Below are 15574 nucleotides of genomic sequence, written 5' to 3'. Positions count from 1 at the left end.
CTGAATTCCAAGCTTTCTCCTTTTTAGGAGGATGGTGGTGGGTAAGATTATGAAAGACCAGAAAAACTTAATACTTGTGATTGTTTGCCAAGCGGAGAGTCCATCTTGGCAATCTTATGGGTTGAAAGTTTGTCTTTTAGACATTAAGAAAAATATTAAAAGTTTAAATTGTAATAATTCAGAGACATCTACTTAGACAGTTTCGATACATTTCGTTTGAGTATTTTCCTACATTTAAAAAATGTAATTGAATTTATGTTAATACTTAAATTTTGTATCTTTTTATTTTCCCACATTAAGTTCTTTATAAACATTTTTCATGTCAAGTTTAATGTTCTCTTTTTTTGTGAATCTTCGTTTGTGAATTTGACTTGAGAACAATTTTCCATTTATTTTGCAGTTATTTGGCCACAGGTAAATGAAACAAGATTTATTCACATAGCATCAAATAGATCTTTTCATTTTACTTACTACCTGTTAATCTAGTTATTTATAGTTACTCTCAAAAACAGCTTCTACTTCACTGTGTTCACATATTTGAAAACAGGCTTGAACTCTAAGATGCTGTTCATTACCAAACAAATAGAAAAAAGAAAGAAAGAAAAAGACTACAGATATTGTCAATTACATATTTTCTTTGCAGGATAAAATGCAGGTTGACCAGGAAGAAGAGGGTCATCAAAAATGTCATGCTGAACACACTCCAGAAGAAGAAATTGATCATACAGGAACCAAAACAAAGGTTTGTTATACTATTACTGTGGTTGTGTCTTTTTGAGATTGATATTTTGAGTTAATACATTTGCTGTGTAATGCATGCTTTTAATACACCTGGTGTTTTAAATTTCGTATTATGAAAGTATATAACCAGAATAAATACACTTCAGTGACTCACTATAGAAGATTTTTAAAAGAATGAACTCTAATATGAGTAAAATTATTTTTTTGGCGGGGAAAAAAGGTGTTTTTCATTACTTTTTTTTTCCTCACTAAAAATCATGTAATCTCAGAAAATAGAAACCAGAATAGGACAAATGAAGAAAACTTAAATTAGCAATAATGCTGCATCTGAATATTAACCACTCTAAGCATTTTGCTGCATGTCATAAAGCTGTTTTTTTGTGCAAAATAATATTTTGGAAGTAAAATTTTAAAGGATAAATGACTCTCTTATTAAGAGTCATTATTTTATTAAGAAAATGATTGCTGATAGAAGAGAAGGGAGAAACACCCTGCCCCAGTCACCCCGATGAATGTGGCTACAGCTCTAAACTATCATCTTTGACAGATTTTTCTAACCTGAGCAGAATTTAATCTGTGATGGTTAGCTGTATAGATTTTTTCCAAAGGCTATAAAGATTCAGTTATAAATCCTAGTTGCTCAAGTAATATAAAACCTGAAACTAATTTTTCTAATTTTTTTATTTTATTCAATGTTTGCCTTTAATTATTCAACAGCTCTATTGAGATGTAATTTACATACCATGCAATTCTCCCATTTAAAAGTACAATTCAAAGGTTTTTAATATACTCACAGAGTTATGCAATCATTATCACAATTTTACGTTTTCATCACTCCAAAAAGAAGCCCTGTACCCATTAGCAGTAACTCTTTGTTTTCCTCCCAACCCTCCCCTTGCCAGCTCTAGGCACCCACTAATCTTTTTGTCTCATTGACTTGCCTGTTCTGGATATTTCATATAAAAACAGTCATACAATATATAGTCCTTTAATGACTGGCTTCTTTCACTAAGCGTGTTTTCAGGGTTCATCCAGGTTGTAGGATATATCAGTACTTCATTCCCTTTTATGGCTGAGTAATGTATCATACGGATGCATACCACATGTATTCATTCATCAGCTGATGGACACTTAGATTGTTTCTACTTTTTGACTATTACGAATAATGCTATTATGAACATATACAGGTTTTGTGTGGATGGATATTTTCATTTTTCTTGGGCGTGTACCTAGGAATGGAATTGCTGGGTCATATGGTATCTGTGTGTTTAACAATTTGAGGAACTGCCCAACTGTTTTCCAAAATGGCTGCAATATTTTACTATGTTGTCAAAAATGTATGAGGGTTTCCATTTCTCTATATCCTCACCAACTCTTCCTCTTTTTTTTTTTTTTTTTATTATAGTCATCCTAGTGGGTATGAAATGGCACCTCATTGTGGTTTTTATTTTATTTATTTTTGGCTGGGTTGGGTCTTCGTTGCGGTGCGCGGGCTTCTCATTGTGGTGGCTTCTCTTGTTGCGGAGCACGGGCTCTAGGCATGCGGGCTTCAGTAGTTGTGGCATGCGGGCTCTAGAGTGCAGGCTCAGTAGTTGTGGCGCACGGGCTTAGTTGCTCCACTGCATGTGGGATCTTCTCGGACCGGGGCTCGAACCCATGTCCCCTGCATTGGCAGGCGGATTCTTAACCACTGTGCCACCAGGGAAGCCCTCACTGTGGTTTTAATTTGCATTTCCAGCACAATATTTAGTGTATACAGGGTGTAAAATACTATCAATAGTAAAATAATGTTTTTAATTAAAGTATAGTAGATGATAATAGTTTTGTTTGATTTTACTTTGTTTCATCAGAAATCAGTCTCTTAAATATATTTTTAAGCTAGTTTTAGAAATTTATACTTTTCTTGCATTTCTTTTGCAGTCTGTACCCTCAGATAAACAAGAGCGATTAAACCAGACCATTAAAAAAGGAAGAATCAAGAGTATTGATCTACCCATCCAGAGTAGCCTGTGTAGGCAATTGGGCCAAGATCTTCTCAACATCTACATTGAAAATGAGGTATATAAATCAGAATTGATGTTGAAATAGGTGGTAGCGTGTTCTGAAATTTTTGTAGAAGTAAATGATTATCCGTCAAATTTGTGGAACTAGGCTATAACTCATAAGGAATTATTAAATAGATTATTGAACTATTTTATTTTGGACAAAATGCTGAGCTGTATTTGTGTCATGTACAGTGTAACTTTCACCTTAGTTACATGAAAAACATGGATTGTCTCCACTATAGAGAAAGGCCTTTCCAATACTAGTAATTCTTACCCCCTTTTATTATGTCTTAACAGTAGCACACCCAGCAGACATTGTATAGGAAAGTATTACCAGCTCCCCTCTTCTAATGTGTTGTCCTTAAAGATTAACGTTCAATTCAGAATGTTTTCTGACTTCCATTTAATACTTTTTAGAATCTGTTGTCATTCTTGAAATTTTCTTTACATATTTACATGCTTCATTTTACAGTCTCTTGAGGAAAAGAGTTTGGTTTCTTTACCAATAGTTGTGTGTAAAAGTAATTTTTTTATATTAAAATTTACACTTAAGTGGTAGTTACTAATTTCTACAGGCTTGACTGGCATTAAAGAAGGTCAGTTTTCTTTGAAGTGCCACATATTCTCCACTTGCTGCATGTTATTCTGGAAATTTCCTAAAGAGATTTTTGACTTTACAATGCTGCTCTTTCTAGTACCTAAGTATATCACCTATTCATTAGTTATTAAAGGCTACACTTTATGTGAAGCATTTCTATCTCTAGAAATAATTCTGAGATAATCCTGAATAATTCTGAATTTGTATGATTTGAGACTAATTTTCTCAAAGGAATGAATTGTGGGGAAGTGCAGCTAATGATAAATTTTGTGTATAAGATTTTTTCTTAAATTTTTAAATGGCTCACTATTTTTTAAATTTTAAAATAAAATTATTTTATTTATTTATTTTTGGCTGCGTTGGGTCTTTGTTGCTGTGGTGAGCGGGGGCTACTCTTCATTGCAGTGCGCGGGCTTCTCAAAGCGGTGGCTTCTCGTTGTGGAGCATGGGCTCTAGGTGCACAGGCTTCACTAGTTGCAGCATGCAGGCTCAGTAGTTGTGGCTCGCAGGCTCTGGAGCACAGGCTCAGTAGTTGTGGCGTACGGGCTTAGTTGCTCTGGGGCATGTGAGATCTTCCCAGAACAGGGATTGAACCTGTGTCCCCTGCATTGGCAGGTGGATTCTTAACCACTGTGCCACCAGGGAAGTCCATGTCTCACTATTTTTTTTTCAAATTGGAATATAGTTACTTTACAATGTTGTGTTAGTTTCTGCTGTACAGCAAAGTGAATCAGTTATACCTATACATATATCCACTCTTTCTTAGATTTCCTGTCTCACTATTTTAAATTCATAAATATCAGTGCATTGTAGTATTACGTTTAAAATACTATGTTTTTGTTAAAGTACAAATTTTGTTTTTTATTAGTCTTCAGATTCTTTCTTTGCTTTTGATTTGACAATAATGATTTTTGCTAACATCTTTAAATACTTTGATATCTTATTTAATCCTCAAACCTACGAAGTGTAAGTACTGTTAGAGATCTACATTTAATAGATGAGGAAACAGGCAGAGGTAGACTGAATCACCGAAGTTCAAAGAGTAACCTTTTGTTTTGGAGCCAGGTAGTCTGTCTCCAAAGCTCAAGATCACAGCCACTGTACTGTGTCACTTACCAAAACCAACATTCATTCAGTACCAGTTATGTGTCAGGCACTGTACTAAATATTTTATGTGAATTACGTCAATCTTATTAACAGCCATACGAGACAGATAGAAGTTAGCGCTCTAGAATAAGAAAACTGAGGCTTAGGTTAGGTGACTTCGCTGCAATTTCAAAGGTAGTAAGTGGGAAAGCTGGGATTTGAACACCAATATGTACAATGACATAGTCTATGGGTTTTTTTTTTTGCTTTTTTTGGTTTTTTTTGCGGTACGCGGGCCTCTCACTGTTGTGGCCTCTCCCGTTGCGGAGCACAGGCTCCGGAGGCGCAGGCTTCGCGGCATGTGGGATCTTCCTGGACCGGGGCACGAACCCGTGTACCCTGCTTCGGCAGGTGGACGCTCAAACACTGCGCCACCAGGGAAGCCCTATGGTTTTTTTTAAAAAAGCTTTTATTGAGGTATAATTCACATACCATACAATTCACTAATTTAAAGTGTACAGTTCAGTGGCTTTTGGTATTATTTTTTAAATTGTAAAATATATATAACGTGAAATTTGCCATTTTGACCATTTTAAGCATACAATTCAGTGACATTAATTATATTCACAGTTATATAACCATTGCCACTATCTTTTTTAAAGATGTATTTATTATTCATTTATTTTATTTATTTTTGGCTGCATTGAGTCTTAGTTGCGGCACACAGGATCTTAGTTGAGGCATGCAGAATCTTTCGTTGCAGCGCATGGGCTTCTTTCTCGTTGTGGTGTGTGGGTTTTCTCTTCTCTAGTTGTGGTGCATGGGCTCTGTAGTTTGCGGCACGCAGGCTGTAGGTGAGGCACGTGAGCTCAATAGCGGTGGCACATGGGATCTTAGTTCCCTGACCAGGGATCGAACCCGTGTCCCCTGCATTCTAAGGCAGATTCTTTACCACTGGACCACCAGGGGAGTCCCACCATTGCCACTATCTTTTCCAAAACCTTTTCATCACCCCAAATCGAAACTGTAACCATTAAGTAATAACTCTCATTCCTCCCTTCCCCCAATCCCCAGTAAACCAATCTATCGATACTTTGTCTCTATGAATTTGGTAGATAACTCATATAAATGTAATCATAGAATATTTGTCCTTTTGTGTCTGGCTTATTTCACTTAGCATAATGTTTTCAAGGTTTATCCACTTTGTAACATGTATCAGAACTTTATTTCTTTTTATAGTAGAGTAATATTCCATTTTGTATATATACATTTTACTTATCCATTCATCTGTTACAGATCAAGTGAGTTATTTCCACCTTTTGGCTATTGTGAATAATGCTGCAGTGAACATTGGCATACGAATAATTGTTTGAGTTCCTGCTTTCAATTTTTTGGTTATATACCTAGGAGTGAAATTGCTGGGTCATAGTGTCATTCTTATTTTTTTTTTTTAGAATTTATTTATTTATTATTTATTTTTGGCTGTGTTGGGTCTTTGTTGCTGCACGCAGGCCTTCTCCAGTTGCGGTGAGTGGGGAACCACTCCTTGCCACGGTGCGGGGGCCCCTCACTGCAGTGTCTTCTCCTGCTGCGAAGCACGGGCTCCAGGTGCACGGGCTTCAGCAGTTGTGGCACATGGACTCAGTAGTTGTGGCTTGGGGGCTCTAGAGCACAGGCCCAGTAGTTGTGGCACACAGGCCCAGCTGCTCCACGGCATGTGGGATCTTCCCAGACCAGGGCTTGAACCCGTGTCCCCTGCATTGGCAGGCAGACTTGCAACCACTATGCCACCAGGGAAGCCCCATATTGTAAATCTTTGTTTAGCTTCTTTAGGATCCACCATACTGTTTTTTCCTAAGCTGCAGTATTTTACATTCCCAACAGCAATGTACAAGGGTTTCAAATTCTCCAAATCATCACCAACACTTATTATGTTCCATTTCTTCGATTATAGTCATCCTAGTAGGTGTGAAGTAGTATTTCATTGCAGTTTTGGTTTGTATTTCCCTAGTGTTTTCATGGCAGCTAATCTGAAACTTTTTGAATAGGGGAAGATGATAATGCAGGACAAATTAGAGAAAGAAAGAAATGATGCGAAGAATGCTGTTGAAGAATATGTATATGATTTTAGGGACAAGCTTGGCACTGTCTATGAAAAATTCATCACTCTAGAAGTAAGTCTAAATTTTGTAGTTTTTTATGAGAACTATTTAAATGTTTACTTGAGAATGCTAATACGAATTATGTAAATAAATGTACCAAATGTGTTATTGTTGTCAATCTTTTTGAGCACATTTAGGAATGGTTCTTAGTTATTTTTCCAAATTACAGAAGGCTGGTGAGAAAGATGTTTATAAATAAAAAGTCAGAAAAAAATAATTTTTTACACTTGAAAAACATTTTGTGCTTCCTTGATGACTTTTATTTCTAAGGAGAGCATTTTCAATCAGTATCTCTTAAATGTATAACTAGGACTTGAGAAAACTGTCTGCAATATTGGAAGACACAGAAAATTGGCTTTATGAAGAAGGAGAGGACCAAGCTAAACAGATTTATGTGGATAAGCTTCAAGAACTAAAGGTAAACTTTTTAAAGTCCATGTTAGTGTTGAACAGAACATTAAGTTGTCCTAAAAATTATGGTGTAAGAGCACAGTGTATGTGTTTAATAAATATATAAGAAATTACTAAGGCAGGTATGTGTAAGAGGAAGTGTTCTCTGAATTTGAGGTGAGTAATGCTACATGATAACTGAAATTAAATAATGTATAATCATATTTGTCTATCATGATACTCAGATATAAAAATTTAGCAGATGACCAGAGTGTTAATATTACTTTCATACAAGCCATATGTTTCTGAGATGTCATTAATAAGTGATTTGTCAGCCTGACCCCTTATCCATTAAAGGAGTTACCCTTGCTCTGCTTCTTTCCCCCTTGACTGCTCTGAGTTTGAGGAGTAATACACTGCCCTTTCCTATTTTCACATTATAACTAATGTGAAATTAGTGGGACACCAGGCCAGCAAAGAACTTCAGAAATAGTACCCCTGCTCTTCAGTGTCCTTTTACAAAGAAATAAGGAGATGTGTCCACCAGCTGCCCTTCTTCTACTAGGTCAGTGGTCTGACTTTAAGAAAAGACCACTATTACTCTTTTCTTCCTGCTTGCTACCCAGCGCTCCCCCCACGCAGAAAAAAAAATGCTTTAAAAGATTAGAAGTTCAGATTGGAAGGATGACAGGAAATTTTCCTTCTTAGTGTGAATCATAGCAGTCCTTTAATGTGCACATGAATTACCAGGGGCCCTTACTGAAAAGCAAATATGGTTCAGTATATCCGAGTTGGGCCCATGATTCTGCACTCTGTTTTTTTTTTTTTTTTTGCGGTACACGGGCCTCACACTGTTGTGGCCTCTCTCCGGACGCGCAGGCTCAGCGGCCATGGCTCACGGGCCCAGCCGCTCCGCGGCATGTGGGATCTTCCCGGACCAGGGCACAAACCCGTGTCCTCTGCATCGGCAGGCGGACTCTCAACCACTGCGCCACCAGGGAAGCCCGATTCTGCACTTTTTAATAAGCTTCTGGGAGATTCTGATGCTGCTGGTCCCTGAACCATTCTTTGAGTAGCAAGTGAATACACAGATGCTAGGTGATGACATTAATAAGGACTTCTAGCGTATGGGAAAAGGAAGCCCTTTAGGGATTGGTGGGGGTGGTGTGTGCAAAAGAAGTTACTTAACTTAAAAGCAAAAGAAGTTAATACCTTGCAAAAATTACCTTCATGCCAATAAATTACTTTCAAAGGGAATAATTAAAAAGCAACTTGAAAACCTAAGCTTATGAATGCAAAACTAGCTTTACTGTATTTTATCTTGGTGGTTTTTACTCCCCATCTCCCTAAAATATATATACTTGGGGCTGGAGGCGCAAACCAGGCAGCTGAGGCTAATAGAAATAACTGAAAAGCCCAGCAGCTCCCAGAATGGATTATTTCACTTCAAGTATATAAGTAACCATAGAAATGAATGTTATAGATGTTTTCATAGGCTTTACTGTTTTTTTTTGAGATGGCTTTTAGGAATTAAAATGCTTTCAAAAACATTAACAATAAAAAGTATGATGTGTAAAGAGGCTAAATGCAATATGGTATCCTGGAACAGAAAAAGATGAAATCCACATAATCTGGAGTTCAGTTAATAGTAATACACCAGTGTTGGTTTCTTATTTTTGACAAATGTACCACGAGGAATAAGATGTTAACATTAGAGAAAAGGTGCTTGGCTCTTATTGTTTCCTTTGTAACTTTTCTGAAAACCTAAAATTGCTCTAAAATAAGCTGATTTTTATTTAAATATGTAAAGGATTTGAAAGAAAATATTTGTCTTTCTAATGCATTCCCCTCCTCAAAGTTATAGGAGGCTGTTTTAAAATTTAGAAACTCCCTCCTACCAGGCACCTGGGGCAAGGGGCTGAATGGGTTTTTTTGTTTTTAAGCACTATACTTAAAATACACATCTTAATCTAATGAATAAATATAACAAATAATATTCAATAGGTATTAAATATCAGGAAATCCCAGTAATCATGTTGCTTTTAGAGAGTTATATGCATTATAAATATTTGAAACCAAGTTTCAAATACGTGAGTCCTGCACACAGTATATAGTCCTTATGGTTTTCTTAATGGTTTTATAGACTTTTAACATGTAACTTTAAAGTAATTAAAGTTTTTCTTTGGATTTGAGAGGAATCAAGAGGTAATCTTAATGAATGAGAGAAGATAGGCATTCCTGTGTAGGATTCAGTAAGCAAATAACAACTGGAACTCATCTCCATGTAGGAAAACAAGAGGGGACATATTTTAATCTGACCAGCTTTCTTTCCTATTCATCATTCTGTAAGGGCCCAATAGAAGTTGTTTTCTGTTAATAACTTTTTCTTTTTAAAAAACTTGTGTTAACAGAAATATGGCCAGCCAATTCAAATGAGGTACGTGGAACATGAAGAGAGACCAAAAGCTTTAAACGACTTGGGAAAAAAGATCCAACTTGTCATGAAAGTTATAGAAGCATACAGAAACAAGGTATTGAATTCATAAAGTAAACTGGTGTGTATTACGCAGAGAGGGTGGGGTAAATCTAAAAATTCTCAACTACAAAGCTATAGCAGTTGTTGCTACCAAATTCCAGAGACATTGTGCACCAAACTTAAACTTTTTTTTCTTTATTGTAAAATTATCAGTAAAGGATACTGATAATTTCAAATACAGTGCAGATATGTGGCTTTAATCTTTTAAAATTCCCTAAAACGATATTATAAATTTAATCCAGTGACCAAATGCATTGTTTTCTTCTTAGGTGTTTCATTATAGTGCAGAAGGTTTTTTTGGACCTTTTTTAATTTACAGGCCTCTTTGAAACTGGACTCTGCTAGCATTCATTTTGTCCCTTGGCCTCTTTTTCTTTTGGTTGCACTTTGTCTTCCGGTCTTTCACTCATCTGTAACTCCCGTATCATTTATTGTTTTATATATGTGCCCAAATCTATCTTACTACCCTTAACCTTTCCACTGTTTTTCAGCCTGAAATATTTAGTTGTATAGATAATATCTCCATTTGGATGTAACAGTAAGATTTGACAAAATTAAGCTGATGATTTTTGCCCTCTAAATCAGAGGTTAGTAGGCTTTTTCTTTAAATGAACAAATAATAAATATTTTAGGCTCTGTAGGCCTACCATCTCTATACAACTACCCAACTTTGCCATTGTAGCGCAAGAGCAAGCACACAATGTGTAAATGAATGGGCATTGCTGTGTTCCAGAATAACTTTATTTAAAAATTCAGCAAGTTGGATTTGGCCTGCAGGACAAGTTTGCTGACTCCTGTTTTAAACAGATATCCACTATAATTCCCCCAGGTTTTACCACTGATGTTAAAATTGCATCAGTGGGCTGCAGAGGCCAGCACCAGAAAGATTTAGGCAGGGTATTATCATAGCTTACATTTATCAAGCACTTACTAAATTTTAGGCACTTTGCATGAATTATCTCACTTTATTCTCACAAGAATGTATTATGTAAGAGAATTGCAGTGCTTAAGCAAACTTGTCAAGGATTACACAGGTAGGTTAAGAGAAGCAGTCAGGATAAAACCTAAGCAATCTGAAACATGCAGACCCTTAACAACTATACTGCTTTTCACTACACAATGTGGAGGGTGATTACTTATTTTAGAAATAAAGATTTGTAAATTCTGTAAAATAAAGAGTGCAATCCAGCCTGCCTAAAAGAATAACCCAGGTACTGATTGTGAATGTGCCTGCCAATATCAGTGTCCATATAAGTACAAATAGAATGTAAGGATAATGGAAAAGTAAGAAGGAACAAGCAGACAAATAAAAACACCAAGAGTATTTCACATCTGGTATTGGAAGATCTGTATACAACTACTATAACCTAGTGTTCGCCAGGCTGTAGCAGTCTTCTTGAGGATGCAGGTTTAAAGTATTATTCAAAGCAAGGCAAGATTTCACTTATGCTCAAGAATTTTGAGTTACTACGTTCTAGGCTCTCTTCAAGGTTCTGGAACTACAGCATCAAACAAAACACTGAACTTGTTTCTAATATGCTTCAGTGGGAAGAGATAGACAATAAATGAGTTACTATGAAGTAGTCAGATGGTGATAAGGGCTATGGGAAAAGTAAGGGACTGCCATAGGTGGAGGAGATTTGTCAGAAATATAGACTAATAAGATGACATCATGTGAGGGGAGAATTAAAGGACGTGAGGGTTCAAGACGTATGATAACTATAAAAAGAATGTCCTTAACAAAGGGGGAATAGCAGTTGCAAAGGGGAGAATGTGTTGGAGTAACAGTAAGGAAGCCAGTGTGGCTCAGAACATTGGGGGGTGGGATTATCAGCTGCCAGATCATGAAGGGCCTAGTGGGCCATTATAAAAGTTTGGATTTTACACTAAGATAGGAATCCACTGGAGGCTTTTGAGCATAGAATTTTAAATTTTGACTTTTCTTTTAAAGGCTACGGAAGCAGAGAGACTAGTTAAAACATTAGAATAACACAAGCAAGCAGTGACGGAGCCCTGAACCCGGAGAGTGGAGGGGGAAGAAGTGGTTGGATTTCTGCTGCATATATTTTGAAGGCAGAGCCAATAAGATTCACTGATAGATTTTATGTAAATATAACAGAAAGAGGAGTCAAATGACTCCAAGGATTTTTGGCCTGCAAGGGTGAAGTTGCCATTTACTGAGACGGGGAGAAGTTGGAAGAGTAGGTGGGGAGGTAATCATGAGTTTGAAACATAGGTAAGTCGTTTCAAACATTACAAATAAGAATTCAAGTTGGAAGTTGGCTATAGAGTAGGGAGTTCAGGGAAGAGGTTCAGGCTAGAGATTTTTTTAAAAGCATGCAGGGGGCTTCCCTGGTGGCGCAGTGGTTGAGAGTCCGCCTGCCGATGCAGGGGACACGGGTTCGTGCCCCGGTCCGGGAAGATCCCACATGCCGCAGAGCGGCTGGGCCCGTGAGCCTGCGCTGAGCCTGCGCGTCCGGAGCCTGTGCTCCGCAACGAGAGAGGCCACAACAGTGAGAGGGCTGCGTACCGCAAAAAATAAAAAAAATAAAATAAAAAATAAATTAAAAAAGCATGCAGATAGAGGGATGAATGGGGAGGAGATCCTCTTTCTATATGTTGCATTGTCATTTCTTTCTGGTTTTGAGACTGCCAGTCTAAATCATCACATCTTAGATCGCTGCCTACATGTGACAGCTGCAGTTGTCTCTTTCAGACAAAATTTTATTATGTATTGGGTTGGCCAAAAGGTTCATTCGGTTTTTTTGTAAGATGGCTCTACTAGCACTTAGTTGTCTTAAACTTCATTCAAAACAATTTTATTAGATTGTATTTTGACAGCTGTCATATCAGCATGCATTTTAAAAACAACATCAAAATTGGTGGATTTTTGTGTAGCCATTTTAATAATGAAGATGGAAGAAAAAAGCAACATTTTCGGCATATTATGCTTTATTATTTCAAGCAAAGTAAAAATGCAACTGAAAAACAAGATTTGTGCAGTGTATGGAAAAGGTGCTGTGACCGAACAGACGTGTCAAAAGTGGTTTGTGAAGTTTAATGGTGGACATTTCTCGCTGGATGATGCTCCACAATCAGGTAGACCAGTTAAAGTTGATAGCGATCAAATCGAGACATTGAGAACAATCAATGTTATACCACGCGGGATATAGCCGACATACTCAAAATATACAAATCAAGTGTTGAAAATCATTTGCACCAGCTTGGTTATGTTAATCACTTTGATGTTTGGGTTCCACATAGGTTAAGCGAGAAAAACCTTGATCATATTTCCAAACGTGATTCTCTACTTAAATGTAATGAAAACGTTTCGTTTTTAAAACAAATTGTGAGGGGCAAAGAAAAGTGGATACTGTACAATAATTTGGAACGGAAGAGATCATGGGGCAAGCGAAATGAACCACCACCAGCACCACGAAAGGCCGGGCTTCATCCAAAGAAAGTGATGTTGCATATATGGTGGGATTGGGAGGGAGTCCTCTATTATGAGCTCCTTCTGGAAAACGAAAAGATTAATTCCAACAAGTACTGCCCCCAGTTAGACCAACTGAAAGCAGCACTCGATGGAAAGCGTCCGGAATTAGTCTACAGAAAACGAATAATCTTCCATCAGGATAACCACGTGTTTCTTTGATGACCAGGCAAAAATTGTTACAGCTTGGCTGGGAGGTTCTAATTGATCTGCCATATTCACCAGATATTGCACCTTCGGATTTCCACTTATTTTGGTCTTTACGAAATTCTCTTAATGGAAAAAATTTCAGTGCCCTGGAAGACTGTAAAAGGCCTGGAACGGTTCTTTGCTCATAAAGAAAAAGTTTTGGGAAGATGGAATTATGACGTTGCCTGAAAAATGGCAGAAGGTAGTGGAACAAAAGGGTGAATGCGTTGTTCAGTGAAGTTCTTGGTGAACATGGAAAATGTGTCTTTTATTTTTACTTAAAAACCAAAGGCACTTTTTGGCCAACCCAGTAATTCTTGTCAACAACTTAAACATATTCTGTTGTACAGTCAGAATTTTCTGTCTAGCTTGCTATGTGCCTGCTTAACTTATTTTTCTTTACTCCCTGACAAATTTAAGTCCATGCAGCTTCTTTCTTGGCTAAATACTACTTTTTCCTCTAATACTCTTCACCATTCTTTTCCAAACCTGACTTCTTCAGAAGGCCTTTCCTTTTAAAACCCCATACTGATTTTTCTTTCTCCCAGTTTCTTCAGTTCTGTGTAGTCTGTAAATGGCTTCTTCACATGCGTATGTGTGAGGTGTACACTCAATAAGAGTCTTAACTCTTTTAAGCAGAAATTATCAATAAATTGGTGCTTATTGAAAAACCTGTTACATTAAGTAAAGTTTTTTTTTTTTCCTAATAGGATGAAAGATACGATCATTTGGATCCTGCTGAAATGGAAAAAGTTGAAAAATATATCAGTGAAGCCATGAGTTGGCTGAACAGTAAGATGAATGCACAGAACAAACTAAGTCTCACTCAAGATCCTGTGGTCAAAGTTTCAGAAATAGTCGCAAAGTCAAAGGTAAGAAACTATAAACTTCGCTTTTTCATGGGTTCAGTCACTAAACATTGTTAGTAGGAGCCATACTTTGAGAAATAATCAGCTTGGCAGAAGAATATAGAAAAACAGGAATTTGAGGCTAATCTTTAATTTGGGGGAAAAAAAACATTCTAGGTGGGACATCTCTGTTCCTTGATTTAATTAGTCATATACGCAAAGCTGTTTTTTAGATTTTAAGTGTAATACAGAATGAAGTAAAGCAATGTGACAACTCCAAATATGTCCGATTTTTCTAGGCTGTATAATACTTCTGAGCCTCCATTGTAAAACTGCAATATATGTTTGTCTTTGACGTAGTTTGAAACGTGTAAAATTCCATGGTAAAATCTTACTTATGAGATTAAACTTTCCAGTTTAAAAAACATTACTACTGAAAATATCAAAGGTTATAGAAAACACTATGAAAAACACGGGGACAAACATGATAATAAAGATCAGCATCTAAGTAGAAAAATGAGTAAAGACATTGGTAAAACATCTGACAAAGAAAGAAATACATATCCAATAAACATGAAAAGGTGTTCATCTTCATTACTAATCTAAGAAATGCGAATCTCTTCTCTCTGATTTGGTTGTGTGTTTACATTCACAATCTTTGCCATAATTGCCAAGGGTGTGAAGAAATGGACGCTCTTCCTGAGCAACTTGGTTAAATTTGTTACCGTTTTTCTGGGACATCATTTCAGAATATGTATAGAAATTTAAAATGAGTTTACCCTTTAATGCAGAAATCACAATTCTAGGAATTCACCTTAATTTGACTGTTGCATAAGTATATGCAGATAAATACCCTTGCTTATGATAGCAAAAAACTGGCAACAACCTAAATACCTATCAGTAAGAAACTAGATAAATAAATTGATGCATATTTCAATATTAAAACACATTTCAACAATTAAATATAGTATTTAAGATATCAGAGGTAAATCTATTTAGATATATAGATTTATACAACATATTCAGTGAAAAAGGAAAGATAACTTTATTTAGATTCTGTAATCTCACTGTATCAATTAGCATGTTCATAGATTTGTATGTTTGGAGATGTGTGTGTGCATGGACATACATCTAGGATGTTCACCAAAAGGTTAGTTATGTTAATCTATAGGAGATGGAATTTCAGGTGATTCTTTTTAATCTAGTTCAGTATGTCTGTAGGTATTTGATTCATTTTTAAAACAAAAACAGGTTTTAGGGTGTTTTTAATTGGAGTGTATTTGATTTACAAGATTAGTTTCAAGTGTACACACAGTGATTAATGTTTTATAGATTATACTTCAAAGTTATTATAAAATATTGGCTGTATTCCCTATGTTGTACAATATATCCTTGTAGCTTATTTATTTTATACATATTAGTTTGTACCTCTTAATCCTCTACCCGTATCTTTCCCCTCCCCAGTTCCCTCTCCCCACTGGTAACC

General features: G+C 36.5%; 1 protein-coding gene and 1 long non-coding RNA gene across 4 annotated transcripts in view; one reads left to right on the top strand and one right to left on the bottom strand.

Moving 5' to 3' along the window:
• The window catches only part of LOC109548768 (uncharacterized), an 86385-nt gene that overhangs the window by 29411 nt on the left and 41400 nt on the right, over positions 1–15574 (bottom strand). The gene's annotated exons all lie outside the window — the stretch shown is intronic.
• HSPA4L (heat shock protein family A (Hsp70) member 4 like) overlaps positions 1–15574 on the top strand; it is a 55634-nt gene that overhangs the window by 33255 nt on the left and 6805 nt on the right. The window contains exons 14-19 of the mRNA XM_004319870.4: positions 644–742; positions 2662–2799; positions 6519–6644; positions 6943–7050; positions 9434–9553; positions 13951–14112. Coding sequence (XP_004319918.2) covers positions 644–742; positions 2662–2799; positions 6519–6644; positions 6943–7050; positions 9434–9553; positions 13951–14112 — 753 coding nt within the window. The remainder of the gene's footprint in view (positions 1–643; positions 743–2661; positions 2800–6518; positions 6645–6942; positions 7051–9433; positions 9554–13950; positions 14113–15574) is intronic.

This window comes from Tursiops truncatus, chromosome 5 (genome assembly GCF_011762595.2).
Source record: "Tursiops truncatus isolate mTurTru1 chromosome 5, mTurTru1.mat.Y, whole genome shotgun sequence".
In the NCBI taxonomy this organism is placed as follows: domain Eukaryota; kingdom Metazoa; phylum Chordata; class Mammalia; order Artiodactyla; family Delphinidae; genus Tursiops; species Tursiops truncatus.
This window is presented reverse-complemented; position numbering and strand designations above follow the sequence as displayed.